This window comes from Bubalus kerabau, chromosome 8 (genome assembly GCF_029407905.1).
Source record: "Bubalus kerabau isolate K-KA32 ecotype Philippines breed swamp buffalo chromosome 8, PCC_UOA_SB_1v2, whole genome shotgun sequence".
In the NCBI taxonomy this organism is placed as follows: domain Eukaryota; kingdom Metazoa; phylum Chordata; class Mammalia; order Artiodactyla; family Bovidae; genus Bubalus; species Bubalus kerabau.
This window is the reverse complement of record NC_073631.1, coordinates 7,685,812-7,712,425: the sequence shown is the minus strand read 5'-3', so window position 1 is coordinate 7,712,425 and position 26,614 is coordinate 7,685,812. Positions and strand designations below refer to the sequence as shown.

The 26,614-nt window shown below is 45.6% G+C and overlaps 1 protein-coding gene across 1 annotated transcript in view; it reads right to left on the bottom strand.

Moving 5' to 3' along the window:
• The window catches only part of LOC129658833 (protein cordon-bleu-like), a 233,443-nt gene that overhangs the window by 60,597 nt on the left and 146,232 nt on the right, over positions 1–26,614 (bottom strand). The window contains exon 7 of the mRNA XM_055589643.1: positions 9,053–9,235. Within this exon, the coding sequence (XP_055445618.1) occupies positions 9,053–9,235 (183 nt within the window). The remainder of the gene's footprint in view (positions 1–9,052; positions 9,236–26,614) is intronic.

Here is a 26,614-nt window from a genome sequence, read left to right as displayed (position 1 = left end):
CCAAGGGATGACAAGTGTTCCCTCTGCAACCCTCGAAGGTGTGAGCTAATAAATGGGGTATATCAAGTTTGTGCCCAGAGGGGAAAATGCCACCCAGATAAGGAGGCATCCTTTAACAGAATAAGCCTGCCTCAGGGGCTTGGTCCCTTTTCACAATTGATGTCTCTAGCAATAAAGTTTGATTTTTAAATACAATCTGCCACTTGGTTAAGGCAAACTTTTGGGGAGGGGGTGCTGTCCAGACCCTCTGGCTCCTCCACTCCCCAGGGTGCTGGGTCCAGCTCTCACCTCCATTCTGGGGAGCAGTCTGCACACCTAAGAAAACAAGGCTCAAAAGTGGAGTAAGCTGCCAAGGTCATGTTCCCAGCAATGACAGAGCTGCTGGGATCTGAATCCAGGAAGCAGCTCCAGGGTCCTTGCTCTGACCTCTTCTCTGCGTGCCTGGGGTGGCTGTTCGGATCATTACCATTTTGTAGTACTTCCCTGGTGGCTCAGAGGGTAAAGCGTCTGCTCACAAGGAGGGAGACCCAGGTTCAATCCCTGGGTCAGGAAGATCTCCTGGAGAAGGAAATGGCAACCCACTCCAGTATTCTTGCCTGGAAAATTCCATGGATGGAGAAGCCTGGTAGGCTACAGTCCATTGGGTCACAAAGAGTCGGACACGACTTCACTTTCACTTTTCTTTCTTTCATTTTGCAGAGGAGGAAACCAAGGACCAGCGAGTGAGCGGAAGGATATCCACCCAGGTACCTGTGTTCCCCACCCACGATCTGAGCCCATCCTGATCCCAGGGCAGCCTCAGGGTAGAAATATCTGCATAGGAAGGCAAGTCGCCTTGGTCAGCCTCTAAGACTTGCTCTGTCTCAAACACAGACTAGCAGGCAGGAATGCCGGCCCCTGGAAAAGGGGCAGGGCAAGGGGTCACACCAGCCTGGAGTGAGGTGCGGGGAGGATAGTTTAGACCCCAAACATGGAAGAGACAGAAAGATCCCACCCGGAACAAGTTGTTTCTCTGTTGATTCACGTGAACCTTCCTGGATCCCAGTGAGAAGAAGTGGGACCTGTTCATGTCTCTTCACACTGGCTTGGCCAAAAAGTTCATTCAGACTTTTTTGCAAGATGTTATGGAAAAACCTAAACAAACTTTTTGCCCAATTCAATAAATTACTTTAGGCCTCACCTAATGGTGCAGGATGATAGTAATTTTTCAATGGAAGACTCTCTCCAGATCTGTTTTAAAAAATACTTCTATTGAGTAGAAACACTGCTCTCACATCTGATTGGTCTAAATTCTGGGCAGACAGGTGGGGAAGGGAGAGGTCTATGCAGTATTGGTTCTCAAAGTGGGGTTCACCTGGGAACCTGGTGAACCTTGAATTCTCAGGCCCCACCCCAGAACTACTGAATCAGAAACCCTCAAGGTGGAGCCAAGGTAAACATGTTTTCACAAGCCCTTTTGGGGTGATTCTGAGGCTCACTCAAACTTGAAAAATACTGACTTGGCATGGGGTGCCCTAAGGTATATCATTCCTGTCTGAATATCCCGAGTAAAGAAAACTTCACTCAAGGCACTGAGACGAGAGGTGAAGATCTGAGGCAGTGAGCAGTTCCACTTCCTTCTGCAAATGACACAGGGCTTCACCCATCTCCCTGATCTTTCTGCTGACTGGCTTGGACAAGGACGCCATGCATTTCTCTCACTGGCTCAAACACCTCTGGGAAAACATTCTTGAAAAGTACTTTTAGAAAAAACAAAGACTCAAATCATGAATGTATAATGGGATAACAAATTCTATGACAAACATTACATTTTTTTAAAGTTTCAGTTGACCTGGAAGATGGCTAAAAGTACTTTGCCTTTAAGATCCAAATAAGTCAATACAGTTGCCCCCCAGTCTCCATGGAGGATGGACTCCAGGACCCTCTCAGACACCAAAATGCTCAGGGGCTGAAGTCTGAAGTATATGCATATAACTTGTGCCCATCCCCCTGTGTACCTTAAATCATCTCTAGATGTCATCTCTAGATGAGTGTTAGTCACTCATTCATGTCTGACTCTTTGCAACCCATGGACTGTAGCCCATCAGCCTTCACTGTCCATGGGATTTCCCAGGCAAGAACACTGGAGTGGGTTGTCATGCCCTCCTTCAAGGGATCTTTAGATGACATAATAATACAATGTAAATGCTACGCAAACAGTTGCCAGCAAATGGAAACTTTGCTTTGTGAAAGTTTCCGGATTTTTTTTTTTTTTTGATCCACAATTGGTTGAATCTGAGGATGGGGAACCCACAGATAGGAAGAGGTGACTGTACTGAATTTTTAATACTCAGTTCAGTTCAGTTCAGTCGCTCAGTCGTGTCTGACTCTTTGCGACCCCATGAATCGCAGCACACCAGGCCTCCCTGTCCATCACCAACTCCCGGAGTTCACTCAGACTCACGTCCATCGAGTCAGTGATGCCATCCAACCATCTCATCCTCTGTCGTCCCCTTCTCCTCCTGCCCCCAATCCCTCCCAGCATCAGAGTCTTTTCCAATGAGTCAACTCTTCGCATGAGGTGGCCAAAGTACTGGAGTTTCAGCTTTAGCATCATTCCTTCCAAAGAGATCCCAGGGCTGATCTCCTTCAGAATGGACTGGTTGGATCTCCTTGCAGTCCAAGGGACTCTCAAGAGTCTTCTCCAACACCACAGTTCAAAAGCATCAATTCTTTGGCGCTCAGCTTTCTTCACAGTCCAACTCTCACATCCATACATGACCACAGGAAAAACCATAGCCTTGACTAGACGGACCTTTGTTGGCAAAGTAATGTCTCTGCTTTTGAATATGCTATCTAGGTTGGTCATAACTTTTCTTCCAAGGAGTAAGTGTCTTTTACTACTTGATAAGAAAAAAGTGTTTAAAAATATGAAAACCTAAGGGTTCCCATTTTCCTATAAACTAGTCATGTCCTTGAAAATAATCCTTTCCTCCTGATTCAGGATATTCATGTTAGTAGCAGTTGCACATAAATAAGGCTTTCCAAATAAACATCTTATCTTTATATGGAAGGAAGTTCAGGAAGAAGGAATTGACGTTCTTCCCCAAAGATGACAATACATTTTTGGGTTCCTTTCCCAGAAATTAGTAAATAACAAAATCTTTTCATTTAAAAAGAAAAAAAAAAGCCTGTTCATAGCAAATGCTTAAATTGAATCCATATGCCACTCACATACTTAAAAAAGGAGATGGCTGCTGTGAGCCAATTTCTCCACTCATTCTGGGCCAAATAAAACAGATTTCAGTTAAAAAAAAAAAAAAAGCTTTTATTGCCTCAGAGGGAGCTCTATTCAGCCTGTAGGGTATACAAGTACTATTTATTTTTCATTCAGAATTCCCGATTCTCTACTTCATATACATTTTCCCACTCAGGTCGACTTTATCCATTCTGTATACGTACATTAAAATCTGAAAAACATAACACCTTCTCTGGATGGAACAAATTTTTAAAAAAATGTTGAGGCCGCATAGCTAAGGAAACCATAAACAAAATGAAAAAACAATCTATGGACTGGGAGAAAATATTTGCAAATGATGCAACCAGCAAGGGGTTAATTTCCAAAATATACAAACAGCTCCTACAATTCAGTAACAAAAAAGACAAATAACCCAATTGAAAAATGGGCAGAAGACCTAAATAGACATCTCTCCAAAGATGAGATGTACATGAAAAGATGCTCAACATCGCTAATTAGCAGAGAAATGCAAATCCAAACTGCAATGAGGTATCACCTCACACCAGTCAGAATAGCCACCATTAAAAAGCCTACCAACGATAAATGCTGGAGAGGGTGTGGAGAAAAGGGAGCCCATTTACACTGTTGGCAGGAATGTAAGTTGGTGCAGACACTATGGAGAATGGCATGGAGGTTCCTTAAGAAACTAAACATAGAGTTTGCATATTATCTAGCCATCCCCATCTGGGGTGCAGATCCAGAGAAAACTATATTAAAAAATACACACACCCCAAAGTTTTGGAGCACTGTTTACAATAGTCAAGGCATGGAAACAACCTAAATGTCCATAATGATGAATGGATAAAGATGATGTGGTACACATACACAGTGGAATACTATCAGCCATAAAAAGAGTGAAATAGTGCCATCTGCATCAACATGATGGGCCTAGAGAGTGTCATACTGAGTGAAGTAAGTCAGACAGAGAAAGAACACCATAGGACATCACTTTTATGTAGAATCTAAAATAGAGCACAAATGAACACAGCTACAAAGCAGAATTGGATTCACAGACATGGAGAACAGATGTGTGGTTCCCAGGGTGGAGGGGCTGGGGAAGGGAAGGATTGGGAGTTGAGATTAGCAAATATAAGCTAGTATATATAGGACAGATAAACAATAAGGTCCCACTGTAAAGATGAACTTATGGTTACCAGGGGAAAAGGTCGGGGGAGGGATAGTTAGGGAGTTTGGGATTGACATGTACACATTGCCATATATGTGCAATAAGGATCTATGGTATAACACAAGGAACTCTGCTCAATATTCTATAACAACCTAACTGGAAAGAGAATTTGAAAAACAATAGATACATGTATACTCTGTATACCTGAACCTAATACAACATTGTTAACTAATTGTACTCCAACATAAAATAGGAAGTATAAAAGTCTAAGGTATTCTTAGTAAACATTGGTTAAGTATTAAAAAACCTGTGATTAAACCATAATCGAAAATAATATGAAAAATTATATATGTATAACTGAGTCACTTTGCTATAATCAACTATAGCTCAATAAAACTAAAAAAAATACTGATGCAGTGCAGCATCTACATCAGTAACATTAAGCAAATACAATTCTTATTGGAAAAAGGCCACATTATTCTGATACTGGAACTCACATTTTTCACCACTAAGAAATACCCTTCCCAATCAAAAGCAACAAGACACCCCCAGAGGTAGGTGGTTGAGAAGTGCTAAATGCTTTAAGAACACTCTGTGTGTTATGAAAAAGTTCAGGATCTAACTCCCCACAGAATAAGGGGTGAAACACACTGCAGAACCCAGGGAAGCAGCTCTGCATCCATGAGTCTGCAGTGTTTAACTGGGCATGTGCACAAAAAAAGAATGTCCTGTTTAGTTTGTGCCTATGTTTATTTTATCAAAAGACAGTTAAAGTATGATAGATAATGCAAAATAAATAGTAGAAAATGTTTAAGAAACATACAAGTCAAAATTGTTGTTTTTGTTGTTCAGTTGCCCAGTCGTGTCTGACTCTTTGCCATCCCATGGACTGCAGCACACCAGGCTTCCCTGTCCCTCACTACCTCCCGGAGTTTGCCCAAGTTCATTGCATCGGTGATGCCATCCAGCTATCTCATCCTCTAACACCCTCTTTTCCTTCTGTTCTCCATCTTTCCCAGCATCAGGGTCTTTTCTAAACAGTCAGCTTTTCACATTAGGTGGCCCAAGTATTGGAGCTTCAGCTTCAGCATCAGTCCTTCCAAAGAATGTTCAGGATTGATTTCCTTTTGGATGGACAGGTTTGATCTCCTTGCAGTTCAAGGGACTCTCAAGAGTCTTCTGCAGCACCACAGTTCAAAAGCATCAATTCTCTGGCGTTCAGCTTCCTTTATGGCCCAGCTCTCACATCCACACACGACCACTGGAAAAACCACAGCCTGGACTAGATGGGCCTTTGTTGGCATTGCTGTTTTTTTTCTGGAATTGCTTCCTCTATAATCCAGCAGATGTTTTCAATTTGATCTCTAGCTCCTCTTCCTTCTCTAAACCCAGCTTGGAGACCTGGCAATTCCTGGTTCACAGAATGCTGAAGCCTAGCATGCGAGATTTTAAGCATGGCCCAACTAGCACGGGAAGCCCTACTAGCATGGGAGATGAGTGCAATTGTCTGTTAGGTAGCACATTCTTTGGTACTACCCTTCTTGGGTATTGGGATGAGGATTGACCTTTTCCAGTCCTGTGGCTACAGCTGGGTCTTCCAGATTGACTGACATAATGAATGCAAAACCTTGATGGCATCATCCTTTAGGAATCTGAATAGTTCTGCTGGAATTTCATCACATCCACTAGATTTATTAACAGCAGTGCTTCTTAAGGCCCACTTAGCACTCCAGAATGTCTGGCTCTGGGGGACTAACTACACTATCATAGTAATCCGGTTCATTAAGATCTTTTTTATACAGTTCTTCCATGTATTCTTTCCATCTCTTCATGATCTCTTCAGTATCTACTAGGTCTCTACCATTTTTATCCTTTATTGTGCCCATCTTTGGGCAGAACGCTTCCATGATGTTTGCAATGCTCCTGAAGAGATCTCCAGTCTTTCCCCGTTTGCTGTTTCCTTCTATTATTAAGCACTGCTCGTCGAAGAAGGCCTTCCTGTCTCTCCTAGCGACCTTTGCAACTTTGCATTTAACTGGAGCTGCTTCTCCCTCTCTCCTTGCTTTTCACTTCTCTTTGTTCTTCTGCTATTTGTAAAGCCCCCTCAGATAGCCACTTTGACTCTTGCTTTTCTTTTTCTTCGGGATGGTTTTGCTCGCCACCCTCTGTACAATATTACAGACCTTTGTCCATAGTTCTTTCAGCACACTGCTAACTGGATCTTGTCCCTTGAATGTATTCATTACCACTACTGCGGATTCATACGGGATTTAAGTCACACCTGGCTGGCCTATTGTTTTTCCCGGTTTTCTTTAGTTTAAGCCTGAATTTTGCTATGAGAAACTGATGATCTGTGCTCCGGGTAGGCCCCAGATCTTGTTTTTGCTGACTCAATACAGCTTTTCCATCTTCAGGTACAAAGAATATAATGAATTTGATCTTGGTATTGGCCATTTGGTGATGTCCATGTGTAAAGTCGTCTCCTGTGTTGTTGAAAAAGGGTATTTGCTATCACTAGAGCATCCTCTTGGCAGAATTCAGTTAACCTTTGCCCTGCTTCATTTTGTTCTGTTACTTGCCTGTTACTCCAGGTATATCTTGACTTCCTCCTTTTGGATTCCAATCCCTGATGATGAATGGAACATCTGTTTTAGGTGTTAGTTCTAGGAGGTCTTCTAGGTCTTCATAGAACTGATAAACTTCAGCTTCTTCACCATCCAAGGGGCATAGACTTGGATTACTGTGATGTTGAATGGCTTGCCTTGGAAACGAACCGAGATCATTCTGGCATTTTTGACGTTGCACCCAAGTACTGATTTTCAGACTCTTTTGCTGATTATAAGGGCTACTCTATTTCTTCTATGGGATTCTTGCCCACAATAGTAGATAAAATAGTCATCTGAATTAAATTTGCCCATTCCCGTTCATTTTAGTTCACTGATTCCTAGAATGGCGATGATTATTCTTACCATCTGCTGCTTGACCACATCCAATTTTCCTTAATTCATGGACCTAACATTCCAGGTTCCTATGCAATACGTTCTTTGCAGCATCAGATTTTACTTTCATCACCAGACATTTCCATGTCTGAGCATAGTATCCGCTTTGGCCCAGCCATTCATTCTGGGGCTATTGGTAATTCTCCTCCAATCTTCCACAGTAGCATATTGGACACCTGGGGGACTCATCTTTGGGCCTTTTATACAACTCATGAAGTTCTCACAGCAAATATACTGGGATGGTTTGCCATTCCCTCCTCCAGTGGATCCCAGTTTGATCACAAATCAAAATACTTCATCTAAAATGCACTGCGTTACAGGCTTTTCAGACAAATCTCAAGGGCTGTGGCTGGAAAAGCCAGTAGGTGAGCACCGGGCATCTCTGAGATCAAGGATAAAGATCACCCCTGGAGGGACTGAGAGAGGTGACTGATGAGTAGACAGACAGATACACAGATAGACAGGTAACCAGGCCAGGAAGGAAAGGAAGTGAAAAGTCATGACACTGCCACAGAACCACTTACATGACTGCTAACCACGATACAGGGGTCACGCTTTCCCTCTGGAAGGTAAAGACCTGGTTTCTAATTCATTTTATGTAAAGTCAGTTTATGAATAAGCCCCAAAGAACCTGGGCCTCAAGACTAGCAGGGTGTGATGCCAAGGACGAGATGAACAGGCATGGGTCAGCCAAGTGACCCTATGGAGTAGGAGGAAAGTATGAAGACAGTCAGCTCCTGCTGGAGGAGAGCTGAGCTTAAAAGGGCTCCATGTAAATGTCCCCATTCACGGGGCAATGCCGGGAACCATCTCAGCTCAATGAGGAATCACTCGCCCTTCTCTTTACACTGCGACCAGCCTGTATCTCAGAGTCTGTGTGGAGCAGACCTGCTGCTGCCCAGGGGAGCTCAACTCTGGAAGAGCCCAGAGCACATTGTCCATCCTGACCACAGCAGGGTGTCATTCTTCCCACACCCCATCCAAATAATCTTTTTCCATGTCACACTTTAAGCCAGGAAACTTGTCAAATAATGTCCTGGCCCCTGGAAAGGGAGGGTCTGATATTTCAAATAGTGTTTCAAGGCACATCATCAGGCAGATGAAGGAAGAAGCCCAGAGGGAGATGCCAGCTATGAGGATGCAGACTCTGCCGGTCACCACGGGAGATTCATGAGCAAAGTCACTCTGCTCTGAAGGCTCCACAGATACAAGGCCTCCCTAAATAGATGTTATGTCACGTAGAAACCAATTTCTAATGCAAACACTTTCTCAGCTTTGCTGTGAATGTAGATTATTTGGGCACCTATATTACATTAATATTATGTGTCATCCCTATCTTAAACACACTTCAGATTTCTTACAGAGCTTGCAATTTTCTCATTAAGCAATCATGCTCTAAATTTCAAAGCTAATGATAAATGTTAATCAACAAGTCTAAGCCTTTAAGAACTGAAGGCACAAAAATCGTTTCTGATCTTCCCTAATTGGAGCAATGTAGCACCTCACCTAGACTTCTAAATAAAGCTTACATTTTCACCCTGAGCCATCTTGTTGCTAGAGCCACAAGCTTGAAGGATGACAGTGTACACAGGGACCTTCCAGAGAACTCACAGGTTCATTTAGCTGGTCCACGCGATGCCCTCTCCCTACCTTTTCTGATGTCTTGTCTTGCACAGGTGGCCCTGCGCGGGGCAGGGTTGGAGGAGGGGGTGCCCGGCGCTTCTTCAGGTCTGACTTGACTGACACCCCTGAGATGTTGCCAAGAGAGAGGGATGGACCCAGGATAACAGAACGTGGATTCACACACGGGGAGTTCGGGGTCGTCAAGCAGCCCTGTTGGAGGAAGAGACAAATAGAAAACCTGCATTACTCTGAGATGCTTCTGGATGCTTGACTGCTCAGAGATGAAAACTGAACACCCAACGCCCACCAGAGCTTCTCCATCATCGTTTTTACAGACAAACAATGTTTGAATCACAAAACCTTTGTTTGGGAGCAAAACCCTTCTATTTTCACTCTCCAGGGAAAGTGACCACAGACCCCATTACAGGACAGGTTCCTGGTATGAGGTTTATTTTGCTAATCGTGAAGGAAACAGCAAGACTGTTTAAACCTGTACAAGGAATTCTTACCAGCGAGAATCATGGAAAACTCTCGACCCACCTACAGTGATGAATTTGCCTCCTTAAATTTGTGACCTGTCATCAGACCGAGTACTTAGATGCTGAGAAGGGGAAGGAACAGATCAACAGGTGTGTTTCTCCTGGAACGCAGAAGCAGCCCATCATGGCCGTCTGGAGCAGCATCTCACCCCCTGCCTGGAAGGGGCTTAGGTTTCTCCTAATTTGGGGAAGTTTCAAATAATTGACAGGGCAGTATAAACAGCCTGCCCTGGATATTTCGTGTGACCATCAAATGCAGTACTTCATGACAGATCCCTAATTAACTGAAAACAAATTCAACCTAACACCCTAGTTAATTGCTCCCAAGGAGCAATGTCTATATCCAGGGAGCAGACTAAAGGCATATATATGTATTTTTTTCAATTTTTCCTCCTAGGTTCTATTTAGTGGAATAATGCAAGTGTTAGTGCACGGAAGAGCATTTAGATAACTAGCAGTCTAATTCCAAATTAAAACCGAAATGGATGCCCATCCCTTACCCTTCTATGCCTCTGTCCTGCCCTGACCCTCCCCAGAACCAGCGTCTCCACTCCACGTGGTCCACACTGAGGGCCAGTGCATGGAGTGGTCAGGCTGCAGATGAAGGGGACCTAGAACCAGCGTCTCCACTCCATGCGGTCCACACTGAGGGCCAGTGTGTGGAATGGTCAGGCCGCAGATGAGGGGGACCCAGAACCAGCGTCTCCACTCCACGTGGTCCACACTGAGGGCCAGTGTGTGGAATGGTCAGTACACAGATGAGGGGGACCCAGAACCAGCGTCTCCGCTCCACGTGGTCCACACTGAAGGCCAGTGGAGTGGTCAGGCTGCAGATGAGGGGCACACACTGCCTGGACTCGTGACTTTGCCACTGATAAGCTGGGTGACCTTGGAGAGGTTTCGTAACTTCTCTCTGCCTCAGTTTATCTCCTGCAAAATTGAGGTCAATAATAGTACCTCCATCCCAGAGAAATGGTGAGAACAAAATGGGTTACAATAGGTGAAAGAGGCTTAAGAGAGTTCAAGGCACAAAGTGAGCATCCAGTATGTGCTGTTACGGTCATTATGCATTTGTACGGTTTTTTTCTCCCCCATTACAGTGTGAGTCCCATGAGGAGAGTGGTCATTCCCTTTTTGCACTCACAGCCAAGTCTCAGGCTCCCAGCAGCTTCTGGTAACTGGTGGGCCCTTGAGTCCACACAAGCAGGCGTGAGTGGGTGGGCAAATCTGCCCTTACATTTCACATCAGGAACTTGTGGGTGAGCCATCAGCTCACCACATTTGAAATAAATATAGAAAGAAAACTCACCACTCAATAGCAGCCCTGTAAGACGTGCCCTCAGCCTATTCGGTTCTGCCAATTACACCAATATTCAGTTTCCTGAGAAGATTTTTGAGACTCAGATTTTCTTGTACTTAAATATTAACATCAAAGGAAAATGGAATCCCTGCTTCTTATGCCAATTCATGCTTTCCTGCAAGACGCTATCAAACATACTGATCATCAAAAGCAGAGTCCCCATAACAGGTCAGGGACCCACAGGAAAGAGCCCTACACCCAGAAAACTAAACCCAGGCTCCCACAGAAAAATGCAAAGAAAAAATGTCAGTTGTTTCTCCCAAATCCTCGAGTTCTGCAGACGTCAGATGTGTACTAAGCAGTCGCTAAGTCACGTCTGACTTTTTAGTGACCCCATTGACTGTAGACCGCCAGGTTCCTCCATGGGATTTCCAGGCAAGAATACTGGAGTGCGTTGCCATTTCCTTCTCCAGGGGATCTTCTTGACCCAGGGATTGAACCCACATCTTCTGTACTGCAGGCAGATTCCTTACTGCTGAGCCACCAGGAAAATCTCCTACTAAGCAAATGAGCCAATGCAAAACGAACTCTTAAATACTTCCATCTACCTTACACGTACCTCCATTGCAACTGTGAACACAGAAAAAGACAAAAGAACTTAAGTGCACTCAACAATGCCGGGTCTGGATGGTAAATGAAGCAAACCAGAGCAAGGGCTAGGCTGACCCAAGTCTGGAGCTGGACATGCATTACACTGAGCGGCTGGCTAGCTCGCATGGCCCCACTGGAGGGGGTCTGGCTCACTTGCATGCCCCCACCCCATTTGAGAGGATACAAACTCGCGCTGTGGAGGTTTGTTAAGGCCTGTGAAGCACAGCAGAGAACCCTACCCACTGCCTGCATCTCTGGAGCATGCCCAGACCCATTGGCATCCCTTAAACATGGACTTTGTGACAGGTCGCCTCGCATTCCTGACCCTAATTGCTTTTCTTCCCTCTTCCCTGTCTACACTGGCACTCCCAGTCCTTGCCTCAGTCCCCACCACAACTACGCCTGCCTGGCAGAAGCCTCAGCACCTCTTTGAACTCACTTCGGTCCCTTTAGTGCCCCGAGCATGTTCCCGGCTCTGTGCAGACACTCTGTTAAAAGCACTTCACAGCGCATCTATTTTATATCTATTCCAGGCTCTTCCGCTATACCCCTGCTGCCCTTAGAGCACTGGGACTTCTGAGTCTGTCAACTCTTTCCTGAAGTGGGGGGGCTGCCTCAGCGCCCACCCTGCACACACAGGCAGGAACGGCTCCATCTTTAAAACGAGGGACCTTCCACTCACTTCAAAATTGCTGCCAGCACCCAGCGTGTTTCTATCACATTAGATGTGTCCCATATATGTGGTTTCCCCCCTTTGATAAGTATTTTGGTAAGAATGATCTCATCAGGGCCACAGAGAGATGGCCTTGACAGCAGAAAGTTGGAGCCCAGGGCCACCGATCCTGGCTGTCTCCAGTCCTGACACCTGTCACTGACGGGCTTCACAGTGTCCATGTCTCTGGAACAGAGCTGAGTTCTGACACAACAGGTCTTTTAGCCAACTCTGTTCTACAGAGCACACACAGCTCCCTCCCTCCCAGCCCACCCTTCACACCCCCAGGGTCGGTGTCCCCTAGTTCTCGGTCCACCACAGCAATGCTTCTCAACTTTCAATCCAGGGGCGGCCAAAACATCTTGGCTGCCCAGAGGATATTTGTGGTTTCCTTCTTTCCCCACTCCTGGAATTTGCGCACACAATAAAGAAAAAAAAATCCACAGAATAATTTGGATAGAAACATTGCTAAGTATTGGATGTCGTTTGGGAGGCTAATTCATATCAGTGTAAAATAAGATGGTAAACCGCACTGTGGCCCATGTAGCCTGGGGTCTAGACAGCCTGGTCCACGCCTCCTGTTCCAGTTGGGTTTTCTCCTGCTGCGCAGTGGCCAAGTTTCACGGGGAACAGACCACGGCTTGCCTGCAGGAGGGATCTCATTTCCTGCTCTTGTCCAAACTGTTCAATAGCATTAAAAAAAAAAAAATCAAATCCTTTTCTCATAGGGGAGTGAGTCATACCTTCCTACAAAGGTTGGCAGAAAAATTCACAGGTTCTGGCTTTCATAGTCACATCAGATTTTCTTAGTTTTTTCCTCCTGTGACAGAAGCCCAATAAATCATTAAGAAAGAGCAATGGATAATGAAAACGGGAATAAAGCAAACCCTACTGACAGGGCCCATAAGAGGTCTCATTGTTAAGATGGCTCATTATGTTGACCTCGCAAACAGAGAATAAAATCAGTGATCCTCAAGACTGACCAAACTGCCCAAACGACATTCTGTTTTCTCACTGGCGCCTACCTTCTCAAAGCACATGATAAAGTAGACCTTTTGACATGATTGGTGAGGCATTCAGATAGAGGTTTTGACCTAAATATTGAGGAAAATATTTTGGTTATAGTAAGTACAATCTGAAATAGCCATCGACGATCTTATCAGCATCACATACTTCTAAATTAGACCAGATATTCTTAGGATGGCATGGTTTTAGAGTTTAAATGGGGAGAAAAGCTGAGGCCCAAGGAAATGAATTGAACTCCTCAGGATGCCTGAGCTCCTGGGGAATGGGATTCAACTGGTCAGTTCCAAGCATCCTGCATCCCTCCTCTCCATTCACCATGCTGCCCCCTTTTGAAAGGATTTCAATAGCTTTGCTTTTCTCTCTTTCTTTTTCCTTTCTCTCTTCCTTCCCTCCTTCCTTCCTTGTTTCGTTCTCTCTTTAACAAAAAATTCAGTGGGAGAGAAGTTAGTCAGACCTGTTACCACATCATCCTTTCTTCGGATACAGGTTTTGGCAGGGATGTAAGGCAGGGCCACATGACAGAGCCTGATAGGTGGTGGACCTTGCTCTCCTGCCCACACTCACAGGGTAGCCCGGATCTATCAGACCTCCTCTGATGTGAAGGCAGGGAACACTGCTCCCCACCCACGGCTGCCAGCACTGCCCTGGATGCTCTGCTTGCTTTTCCTTATCCTCAGAGCACAGCCTTCCTGAAGGACACACCCTTGGCTGAATCCCTCTGCCAGGGGGTACCCTGTCTTCCTGTGCCCTGGAAATCTGGCATCAGTTCAGAGCAAAGGGCAAACAAAGAGGCTGAAACCCATCAGCTTCGTGAGAATGAATCCTCGTGATGGGCAGAGACATAGAACTTAGGAATCTAGTTTCTACCGTGTGATGTGAGTGGGAAATAGCCATTCTTTAGGGCCATGTTCTTCCTGGGAATGCCTGAAAAATGGCATTGCTTTAGAAGATAAGTTGTATAAGCTATTTGGCCAACAAAATACTGTGTCATGGAAGCTCTCTGACAGTTTCAAGCTTCAGAACAATTTCAGAGATCTTTCCTCTATTGGTTGGATTTTTCCTTACAACATGCCCAAAACATTCAGCTGGTAGTGTCTGCCTTCCAACTAAACTCAGGGAAGACACTGAATACTCTGGAACTCTGAGCCTGAAAACTTTTTAGCAAACACGGGGGATGCTTGGAATACATTGACTACTTATAATTGACCACCTTCACCAAGACCATTTTAGAGAGCCAGAAAGTTGTGAAAAGCTTGTGAATGAGAAGGAAACCAGCCTTGGTATAAGTCAGAGGTGCCTGGCCGCAGGAAGGTGGTGGGCACGCTGGGACCCCAGGTCAGTGTGGAGGCTCCACAGCGGGTGTGGAGGAGGAACCCTGGGTGAGGTGGTGTGATGCTGAGTGGAGAGAGGTGAGCGTAACTCAGTGCTAGGCTCATGGGGACGAGGCGGGCAGAGACCTGAGGGAAACACCCAGACCCGCACAACAGGGTGTGTGTGTGTGTGTGTGTGTGTGCGCGTGCGCGCACGTGTGATGGCTTGCTGTGGGTCTATGTGAGATTTCAATGGATGCAAACCCAAGCACAATTTTGGCAGGTGGGAGTGATGATTCTAATTCATATGAACCATAAAACCTTAATAATAAAGGTTTCCCTTTCAAATGTGTGAAGTTTCTTACAATTTACAAGGTAGCAGACTTTGAATGCTGACCTGTGAGTTCTGTTTACTAAAACTCACCAGGAGTAAGATTGCCTACATGGTCACAGTGGAGATAAATGAATAACGGTATTGAGATCAATGGATTTCTCCAAAGGACATCAAGCCTCGCATGTCAAGTGGCTCATGTGTGTTTCTTGAATACCGCAGGCTGGATCTGGCAGCTGGTTGGTATTGGCTGGGTCTTAGGGCTGACGGAAAAAGACGCCTCTTCTCCATATAGAAACAAAACTATTCAATAAAATGAGAAAGATTCTCCCTGTAAGCAACCAGACGATTTCTAACACTCCTATCAAATCAGGAAGGCTGCTCTGTAACTGCAGATAACTGAGTCGTTAGATGGAGGAAGTCAAGTTGATAAAATGTCTTTTCTAGCAAATTTATCTTCAAGTAAACTAGTAGGGTTTTCGTTTTTTAAAGAAGCAGGAAGTGTGGGTATGATTCAGTCGTTTGTTGGCTGAGGAGACCAGTTCTTCAGGGCACTGTCCAAAGGCCCCCCTCTCACCTGCAAAGACATCCCTCATCCTTTGCTAACCATAGGCTTCACTCTGTAGAAGACTGACCCCAAAATTCACCACTGAAGATGGGGCCCTTATGCAAGGGTCCAAGGAAAAAGTCTAGTTAGAAAGAACACAGGGCTACAGCATTTTGCAGACTTTCCTGGGCAAACAGAGAAGGGTGGTCTCCCTTCCAGAAGCGAGTCTGAGCAGACGCTGGCTGAGAGTGGGGAGAATCAGGGCTGCGGGGGAAGGAAGGGACCCCACCCCAGACTGGAGCAGAAACAGCAGGGATGAGTGGGGTCATTCAGCTCCCACACACCAACCCATCTGATCACGGAACCGTTCCGCCAGGTTGGTAATCACATAAACCCCTTTCACAGGAAAAGAAACTGAAGCAGAGAGAGCGGATCCTCCAGAATCACATCCAGACAGTGTGAAGCCAGACAGGCTGGTGGGAAACAGGTTCTGAAACTTGGCTGCACACTGGGATCCCAACCCCTGGAGCTTTAGATTGGAGATGCCAGCCACACCCCAGATCAATTTCAGCATACACTCTGGGATGGGAGTAGGTATTTGATTTTTTTTTTTTAAGTGTCAAAATATGTATAACATAAGAGTTATCATTTTAACCACTTTAAAATGTGCAGTTCAGAAGCATGAAGTACATTCCAGATGGTGCCCAGACACCACCATCCAATTCCAGAACTGCTCATCCCTCTAAAAGGACACCCTGGTCCATTCAGTAGCCACTGCCCATCCATCTCCCTAGCCCGTGGCGACCACCTGGTTGCTTTCTGACCCTCAGTGGACTTCCCTGGCTGCTTCACATGAATGGAGTCAAACAACACGTGGTTTCCAGGTCTGACTTCTTTCACTCGGCGTGAAGATTTTAAGCTTCCTTTGGTCTCAGCCTGGGTCAGAGCATCCTTTCTCATCATGGCTGGATAATGCTCCTTCATGCAGAGAGTGCATATTCTGTTCAACCCATTCACCTGAGGATGGACACAAGGCTTGTTTTTGACTTTGGGGACTTGAACCACTGTGAACAGCTGTGTCCCAGTGTTGGCTTGAAGCTCTGTCCTCGACTCTGGTGGGTCCCTCGGAGCAGACGTGCTGTGTCTACACTTCGTGCTCCCCGGCAGCTCCACTGTTTTATATTCTTTTCCACTATTAGTAAAAGGGGGTTCCAATTCCTCCATATCCTTGCCAACACTTGCTATCTGTTATTTTCCTTTTATAAAAAATTATAGCCATCTTCTTGACGTGAAGCGGTGCCTCACTCTGGTTTGGGTTTGCATTTTTGTAGCTCATCAGGACCCCGGGCATCCTTTCACGGGCTCGCTGGCCCTTAGGTGTCTGCTTTGGAAGGCAAGATTAGGAGCCACTGCTGGACAGCCCTCCCCGGAACCATCACGCACACTGCCCAGGGCAGAGGTGGCTCGTTTTTCCTTTTCTCTCAGGACAGAGCCTTAGAGCATAAGCCCGGGACATTTTTCCTGGTCTCCAGTCCAAGGATGGTGGGGGTTCCCACGCGTGACAAACCTCCACTGGGAACAACTATACATGATTTCTGCCCCTCAGACTTACCCTCGGAAAAGCATCTCAGGAAGTGAATGCCGTTTCCAGGGGAACCTTGAATAGCTTCCATCTGATTTAAGGAGATCAATCATAAATTCCGGAGCTTTGCTATTAATTAACAAAGCACCAGTGACCCACCCCTGATCCCTCTCTGGGGCTCCACTGCCTGCAGAAGACACAGCTGATCCAGTGGGTGCCAGCCGTAGAGACAGGGCCTCAGGCCACACACGTTACAGGATCACCTGTAACGTCCACCTGTAAAGCTCTGCAGGTTCCGTCAGGTTGCCTGTGATGTCCACCTGTAAAGCTCTGCAGGTTCCGTCAGGCCGCCTGTGATGCCCACCTGTAAAGCTCTGCAGGTTCCGTCAGGCCGCCTGTGACGTCCACCTGTAAAGCTCTGCAGGTTCCGTCAGGCCACCTGTGACGTCCACCTGTAAAGCTCTGCAGGTTCCGTCAGGCCACCTGTGATGTCCACCTGTAAAGCTCTGCAGGTTCCGTCAGGCCACCTGTGATGTCCACCTGTAAAGCTCTGCAGGCTCCGTCAGGCTGCTGTGACCTTCTCTTGCAGCCTGGGCGCCCTGCCCTTGTCTGTGCACCTGACCTGTAGGGACAAGCTTCTGCAGTTCTCCTGACCCACACCCACTCTGTACTCTCCCTTGAAGACATTAATTCCCATTGGAAATAAAAACGAGAAGGAGAAAGGTGACTGCAGGGGAGCTGCAGGAGGTGGCAACAGCCCAGAGGCCCAGGAGAGAGGAGGGTTAGAAGAGGGGACTTCAGATCGGATGCCGGTTTCCTCATCCCAGGCAGGGAACAGAGAGGAAACGTCAAAGGAGATTTGAGGGGTTCTGTCCAATCCTTTCACCGCAAGGTGAGCAAGCCAGGAGGAAAAGCAGATACTACAACAGTTGCAGAACACGGTCGCTACAACCCATCTGGAAACTGGGAAGCGGATCTACCTGCTGCTGTTCGTCATTCCAGGAGACATGCAGGGCAGTTCTCTTTCCAGGTGCCATGTGGGGAGCTAGCGGGGGTGTCTGTCTAGTAAACCAGCCAAGCAGGCCATCGTCCAGGCCAGGGATGTCCATGCAGGCCTGACAGCAGGAGGTACTCAGAAGGGGAGGGAAGTCTGTCCCTCTGGACAGCAGCCTGAGGCAGTCCCTGGGACCGTCTTACCTCGGGGTTTACAGGCTGGCAGTCTTGGCCGCCTCTCACTACCCAGGTCACGTGGGGCAGGTGGACAGGGCACAGCTGGAGCAATGGGGGCCCCAGAGGAAAGGAAGAGAGTTACCGCTTTCCCCTTTTCTTCTCTCAGAACTCAGACCCCCAGTGGGCACCTGTCAGCATCTGTTTCACCAACCAGATTCTAAGGGGCTACTCCACCAGCCTGAAGCAAAAGTGTGGGTGCTCTTCCCAAGCTGGGGTACCCGCCTGACCTGCCCACAGGAGCCCCACTGCCATCCGTCTTCTCTCCCAGACACAGTGGCTTCTGAGACAGAGACGATGCCGACACCCGGGAGGCTCTGCCCAGCCTCTCCTCTCAGGCACCCCCCAATGCCCCTGCTCTGCACAGCATCCTCCCCAGGAGCTCTGCCCACCTCGAACCAGGCTCTCTGGTTCTGACCCACAGCTGCCTGGGCTCTGCTCCCCAAGTAAGCCCCCAGGAACAGCCTGCGGAGGCCAACGGGTGAGTGAGAGAGCCAGCAGAGGTGGCTCCGAGGTGGCTGCCCACAGGGCCCCATCCTTCAGGGACCTGGCACTGCAGTGGCCTCTACCCAACAGCACCCCACCCGCTTTTCAGGGCATCTGAGTATGTGTGCATGTGTGAGGAAACATGTACACATATGCACACACAGATATAATATATATATATATAATTTAAATATACTATTACCTTGGGAATCCCCTGGTGGCTCAAGACAGTAAAGAATCTGTCTGCAATGCAGGAGACCCAGGTTCAATCCCTGGGTCAGGAAGATCTCCTAGAGAAGGGAATGGCAACCCACTCCAGCATTCTTGCCTGCAGAATCCCAGGGACAGAGGAGCCTGTCAGGCTATAGACCATAGGGTCGCAAAGAGTTGGATATGACTGAGTGACTAACACTTTCACTTTTCACTATATATTATATATTACTATATATAATAATTATACTTATTATATCAATGTACTATACTATATTATATGATATACAAATAATATATAATTAAATAATATATAACATTACATATAATATATAATACATAAATAATAGAATATAACATATATAATATATAAAGAACCTGCCTGCCAATATGGGAGATGTAAGAGACATGGGTTTGATCCCTGGGTCAGGAAGATTCTCTGGAGGAGGGCATGGCAACCCACTCTAGTATTCTTGCCTGGAGAATCCCATGGACAGAGGAGCCTGGTGGGCTACAGTCCATAGGGTCACAAAGAGTTGGACACGACTGAAGTGACTTAGCATGCACACACATATTATAGGGCATATAATACAATAATATATAAAATAAAAATCTCTTCTCATGAAAATACTCAAGCCCTCATTTCTGACTTTAATGCAGACTCCTCAGCCTCTATTTCTGGGCTCTTTTCCAAGTCTCTGAGACAAGCCTCACTCCCCTTGTGCCAGGCCCACTATCAGAGCAGTGCAGGCTGTAGCCTGCTTTACCGAGCCGGCGCCCACCTGCCCCCACAGCCCACACACTGAGCCTGAGCCTGAGGGCCGGGGTCCTCCCCTACCCTCTGTGAGGCAGGGTGAGCGGCCAGGGCCTGTCGCCTCTCTAATGATGAGGTCGCTGTCAGCAAGGTCACACATGCCTGGGTTCTGAACACCATGGTGGGGACTATCCTCCCCTCAAACATCAGTCCCAGGCGGCTCCCTGCACCATCTGCTCTTCAGGGTCATGGGCAGCTGAGTCCAGGTCGCTGGCTCCTCCCCAGACGGCACTTCCTTCAGGAGTCCTGTGTTTGTATATGAACCTCACTCCACATGTAACCCCTGTCCACAATTGGGCTACATTTTCTCTCCTGCTTCATGAGCAATTTTTAAACTGGCTGGTCCATTTTATGAAATGAGTGAATCAACACGTTTTTTCTTGTTTCTATGGTGTTTGGTGAATTTGCTAGTTCACAGATCTGAGTCACTGACAAATTTATTTCACTATTTCCCCCAGAATGTCGGGGACACAGATACAAAAGCCATCATAATCTTTAGGCCTTGTCACATTTCTTTCTATTTAAGATGCTGGCAGTTGTCAGTCTCTAGGGAGGTACTTCTGTACATGTTCATGCATGCTGTGCATAGCTGCACAAACACACACTCACAAACACAACCACACATGAAACGCTGTACTGATTGCTTTCACAGAAGGCACAGGCTTGGAAAAACAGAGTGGGAGCCCAGCTCTGCTGAGATGCAGGAGAAGGGTCACACCTTGGCTTGGGCATCAGCCAGGTAGCCCATATACTCAGTAATGCATCAGCTGGATAAACCAGCCTTCTGGTCAACCAGAAACAGGACACACACACTGCAAGTCTCTCCTTGCATCGGTGACCAACCCCAGAAGCCTGGAGATGGAATTCCAGGAAATACCCCTGATACACAGAGTTGACACAGATCATTATAATTCTTTATAAATGGTAACATTCTTCTTTTTATGTTTTGATTGTCCTCAGCATAATGTTCACATTTCCTGGAGACATGACAGAGGACAGGAGAGACGTCCATCCTCCGAGAGGAAGAAGACACCCTCAGCAGCCTTTCCGCTCAGATGATGACGTTAGGGTGAGAGAACCACCCGGCCACCTTCAGAAGACAGTTCTGGTTGGTGTCATCACCATCCAGACGAGAGCCACCCATGGCTGCTCAAGGCTGGACAGAGACGCAAACGCCACAATTCAAAGGGTTACATGTCTTCTTCTGACTTTTTGGAGAAACTGCTCTATTTTTTCCACTATAACTTTACAGGATCTTAGGGTTGGAATGGCAACCTTTCACCCAGACATGAGTGACAAGGACCCCAAGCAGACAAAGGGTCCTTGTTTAATCCTGATTTAAGGTGAGAACTGAAGAACAGGTGCCTGAGTGCTAAGCCACTTTAGTCGTGTCCAACTATCTGTGACCCCACGGACAGTAGCCCACCAGGTTCTCCATCCATGGGATTCTCCCAGCAAGGGTTGCTGTGCCCTCCTCCAGGGGATCTTCCCCACCCAGGGACTGAAACTGCATCTCTCACCTCTCCTGTATTGGCAGGTGGGTGCTTTATCACTAGCACCACATGGGAAGCGAAGAACAGTGTTATCTTATTAATTGTAAGTCAAATAAAGAACAATCACTTGGCCTTGCGGGAAAAATCCTTGTATGTGTAGCTTGCTGTTAAGCACCGAATCCCACCCCTTTCATGACAGTGACATTCAGTGCCCATCCTTGAGCCGGGGCCGTGCCTCACTCTTCCCCCCACCCCCAGGGCCTGGGAAAGCCTGCACACCAGTCACCTCAACGTCCATGTTTGTGGGGCTGTCTGCATGTTTATAGACAAATAACTTGGAATAAACTAGCAATTAATATTTTCTAAGGGCCCAGGTAGCCCCTTCTTTGGAGAAGGCGATGGCACCCCACTCCAGTACTCTTGCCTGGAAAATCCCATGGACGGAGGAGCCTGGTAGGCTGCAGTCCACGGGGTCGCAAAGAGTTGGACACGACTGAGCGACTTCACTGTCACTTTTCACTTTCATAAATTGGAGAAGGAAATGGCAACCCACACCAGTGTTCTTGCCTGGAGAATCCCAGGGATGGAGGAGCCTGGTGGGCTGCCGTCTATGGGGTTGCACAGAGTTGGACACAACTGAAGCGACTTTAGCAGCAGCAGCCCCTTCTTTTAGGGGAATCCATTGCCATGAGTGTTTTCACAGGGTGTTTTTATCTACACTTTCTGTTGATAAGGAAGAGCTGGTAAAGGCAGACATCACTGCAAAATCAAAAACAATCTCGCACACAAATCAATCAGCAGTACAAGTGTGCCTGGAAACGGCACCTCCTCTTGCCCTTGCTGGCTGGTCTGTAAGGGTCTCAGTGGCATTTCTGTTTCTCGGGTCTGAGATGCGGATGCTCCGGCTGCTCCAGCACAGGCATCCTCTAACTCAGCCCGGCTCAGGGATCCTCAGTGATGGGCCAAACCAGACCACGGGCCTGTTTTCAGGAACCAAGACCCTCAGGTGCACAACTAGCTGAGGACCAGCACGTGTATGCTAGGGAGCTACCATTACTTTTTTTTGTAAGGTTAAACTCCAGCATCGGCGGAGTTGACCCCGGGCCCAGTTCTGTCCTCTTGGCTGGATCCTGGTTCTCATGGGGACTAAGTTCTTCACTCTCCGGTGAGAAGCCCATAGCGTATATGGAGGGTGCCTTTTACTTCCACATGGCTGATGCTAAATGAACACGAATTAGAGTTTCAAATGCAGCCACTCTGTTCCTTGATAATGTTGCACTGTTAAATTTGCTTTATTGCTGCCAAATATTACGACTGATAATTAAATATATAGTTACAAGATATGTAGCAAATCATTTTCAAATAATAACAAAAAAGGATTGTCCACATTATTATGCTAAAGCAAATGTAAATATAATCCCTCCACACAAACTTACTTACATCGTAATATTTCATTACTGAATGAATTTTAATTAATATTCAGTAATATTCCCACTAATTCAAATCAGAAATTTAATCAAAAATTCATGTATTAATTCTTACATCTTATTACTGAAATATAATTAACTTTAGTAATTTCATTACTGAATATTATTAATTAAAAATGGACACAAAATGTCACTAAATTGAAATTGCTGAGGGTTCTCCTGTTGCTTCTGTTTTTGGTTTACAGCATGTTCAGTTACCTAAAGTCCCACACAGAAGCTTATGTGTGCATGCAAGCTAAGTTGCTTCAGTCGTGTCCAACTCTTTGCAACCCTATGGATTGCAGCCTGCCAGACTCCTCTGTCCATGGGAGTTCCTAGGCAAGAATACTGGAATGGGTTGCCATTTCCTTCTCCATGGGATCTTCCTGACCCAGGGATTGAACCTGCATCTCTTATGTCTCCTGCATTGCCTGGTGAATTTTTTTTTTTTTTTTTTTTTTTTTTTTTTTTTTACCATATTAGCACCACCTGGGAAGCCCAATAGATGCTTATATTCTCTTACAAAGGAAATGAGTTAAATGGCTGCAAACAGTGCATTAATTTTAACTCAGATCATTTGCTGAGAGCCATTCCCTTCCTCCCATGAAGAAAAGAAGCAGACAACGAGGCAGTCACAGGAGGAAGGTCAGACTGTTGGTCCCACTTCAGGGGTTGACACTGGGGACGACCAGCTTCCAGCAAACATCAGCCTCCCTTCTTTGATTTCAAGTCGAGTGCCGTCACACAGTCACCCGTCAAGACCAACTTCCCCGGCTCTCTGCTGCTATCTGAGACTCTGTCGTTACATTCTCACTGATGAAATGTGAGTGGACGTGATGTCCAAGCAACCTGCAGACTGGCCAGTAGAAACCTGTGTTCACAATCATTCCTTTTAATGGATGGACAGAAAGATGAGGGTGGTCATCTGGATTCTTCTAACCAAGCACTAAGGTTAGTGCTTCCATCCCTGGACAGTTCCAGTCCTGGAAGGGCTATGGTCAGAATCAACAACTTCTGATCTAAGTTTCCGAATCTAGGGAACTTATTGTTATAGCTCCGCAGCCTACCCTTATCATTTGGTGGCAGATATCAAAAGAGTTTGTGTGCCATGGACACTCTGCAGTGGAAGCCCTGACTTCGTGCAGACTGAGGGGGAAATGCACTACCATTTTATTTACTTTTTAACTGATCCACTATTTGTAGACATAGTGAGATGATCATATTAAGTCTAGTTAGCATCTGTCACCACACTCAGTTACAGAATGTTTTTCTTGTGATACGAACTTTAAGAGCTTCCCTCTTAGCAACTTTAAAATACACAATACAGCCTTATTAACTACAGTTACCAGGCCGGTACATGATGTCTCCAGGACAGATTTATTTTATACCTTTTATAGCTGTTAGTTTATACTTTTTGACTCCCTCCACCTATTCTGTCCCCTCCCCTCCCCCATGCCTCTGGGAATCACAATCCAATTTCTGCATCTATGAGCTCATTTGTATGTTTATTTATTTAGATTCCACATATAAGGGAGATCATATGGTGTTTGTCTTTTTTGTCTGACATGTCACTTAGCATAACGCCCTCAAGGTTCATCATCCGTGTTGTTGCAAATGGCAAGATTTCATTCTTTTTTATGGCTGCATAATGTTCCATTCAATACGTGTGCCACATCATATCCACTTATTCATCGATGGATACTTAGGTTATCTCCATATTTTGGCTATTATAAGCAATACACATGGAAGCATACATATCTTTTCAAGTTAGTATTTTTGTTTTCTTTGGGTAAATATCCAGAAGTGGAATTACTCAGAGAAGGCAATGGCACCCCACTCCAGTACTCTTGCCTGGAAAATCCCAGGGACGGGGGAGCCTGGTAGGCTGCAGTCCATGGGGTCGCTAGGAGTCAGACACAACTGAGGGACTTCACTTTCACTTTTCACTTTCACGCATTGGAGAAGGAAATGGCAACCCACTCCAGTGTTCTTGCCTGGAGAATCCCAGGGACGGAGGAGCCTGGTGGGCTGCCGTCTATGGGGTCGCACGGAGTCGGACACGACTGAAGCGACTCAGCAGCAGCAGCAGCAGCAGTGGAATTACTGGGTGATATGGTAGTTTCACTTTTCATTTTTTGAGGAACCTCCCTACTATTCTTCATAGCGGCTGCACCGATTTACATTCCTACCAACAGTGCACAGGGCTCCCATTTCCCCACATGCTCACCAGCACTTGTTATCTTTTATTTTCTTGGAAAGAGCCATCCTATCAGGTAGGACATGATACTCATTGTGGTTCTGTTTGCATTTCTCTGAGGATTAGTGACGAAGAGCATCTTTCCTTGTGTCTGTTGGCCATTTCTGTGTCTTCTTTGGAGAAATGTCTACTCAGATCCTGTGCCTAATTTTTAATAGAAGTGTTAGGGGTCTTTTTGCTATCTAGTTGTATGAGTTCTTTATATATTTTAGATATTAACCCATTATTGAATATATAATTTGCAACATTTTTCTCATTCAGCTGGATTCCTTTTCATTTTGTTGATGTTTCCCTTTGTTTTACAGAAGCTTTATAGTTTGATTTGTGCATGTGTGCTCTGTGACTTTAGCTGTGTCCAACTCTTTTGTGACGCCGTGGACCGCAGTGTACCCGCTCCTCTGTCCATGGGCCTTTCTCAGCAAGACTACTGGAGTGAGTTGCCATGCCCTGCTCTACGGGATCTTTCTGACCCAGGGATCAAAGCTGTGTTTCCTGTGTCTCCTGTATTGCAGGTAGGCTTTTTACTGCTGAGCCACCAGAGAAACCCATAGTTTGAGACAATCCCACTTATTCATTTTTGCTTTTGTCACCTAAACTTTTGGTGTCAAATCCAAAAAATAATCACCGAAACTGATGTCAAGGAGCTTACCACCTATTTCTCTTCTAGGAGTTTCATGGTTTCAGGTCTTACATTCAAGTCTTTAATCCATTTTTAGTTCATTTTTATTTACAATGTAATATAGTGGCCCAGTTTCATTCTTTTGCTTGTCTATCTAGTTTTCCCAACACCATTTATTGAAGGCACTGTTCTTTCTATATATTTTTTATGGCTTTGTCATAAATTAATTGACCATATATGTGTGGGTTTATTTCTGGGCTCTGCTCTATTCCATTGATCTGTCTGTTTTTATGCCAATGCTATAATATTTTGATTACCATAGCTTTGTAGTACAGTTTAAAATCACAGAGTTTTCAGCTTTATTTTTCTTTCTCAGGACTGCTTTGACTATTTAGGGTCTTTTGTGGCTACTTATAAATTTTAGGATTGCTTTATCCATTTCTATGAAAAATGCCATGGAATTTTGATAAAGATTGCAATAAATCTGTCAATTGCTTTGGATAATAAGGATATAAATATTAATTGTTCCAATCCATGAGCATGGGACATCTTTCCATTTATTATGTCTTCTTCCATTTCTCTCAGCAATGCCTGATAATTTTCAGTGTACAGGCTTTTCACATCCTTGGTTTAAATATATGTCTATATATTTTATTCTTCAACATGCAATTGTAAATGGGTTTTCTTAGCTTCTCTTCCTGATAGTTTGCTATTAGTATATAGAAATGCAACAGATTTCTACATATTGAGTTTGTAATCCTGCAATTTTACTGAATTCATTTATTAGTTCTAACAGTTTTTTTTTTTTTTTTGATGGAGTCTCTACAGTGTTCTATATTTGGTATCACATCATTTGCAAATAGTGATAGTTTTACTTCTTCTTTTCCTATTTGGGTGCTTTTTATTTCTTTTTCTTGCCAAATTGATCTAAGACTTTCAATAATATTTTGATTAAAAGTGGTGAGGGGAGCATCTTTGTCTTGTTCCTGATCTTAGAATAAAGTTCTTAGTTTTAGCCT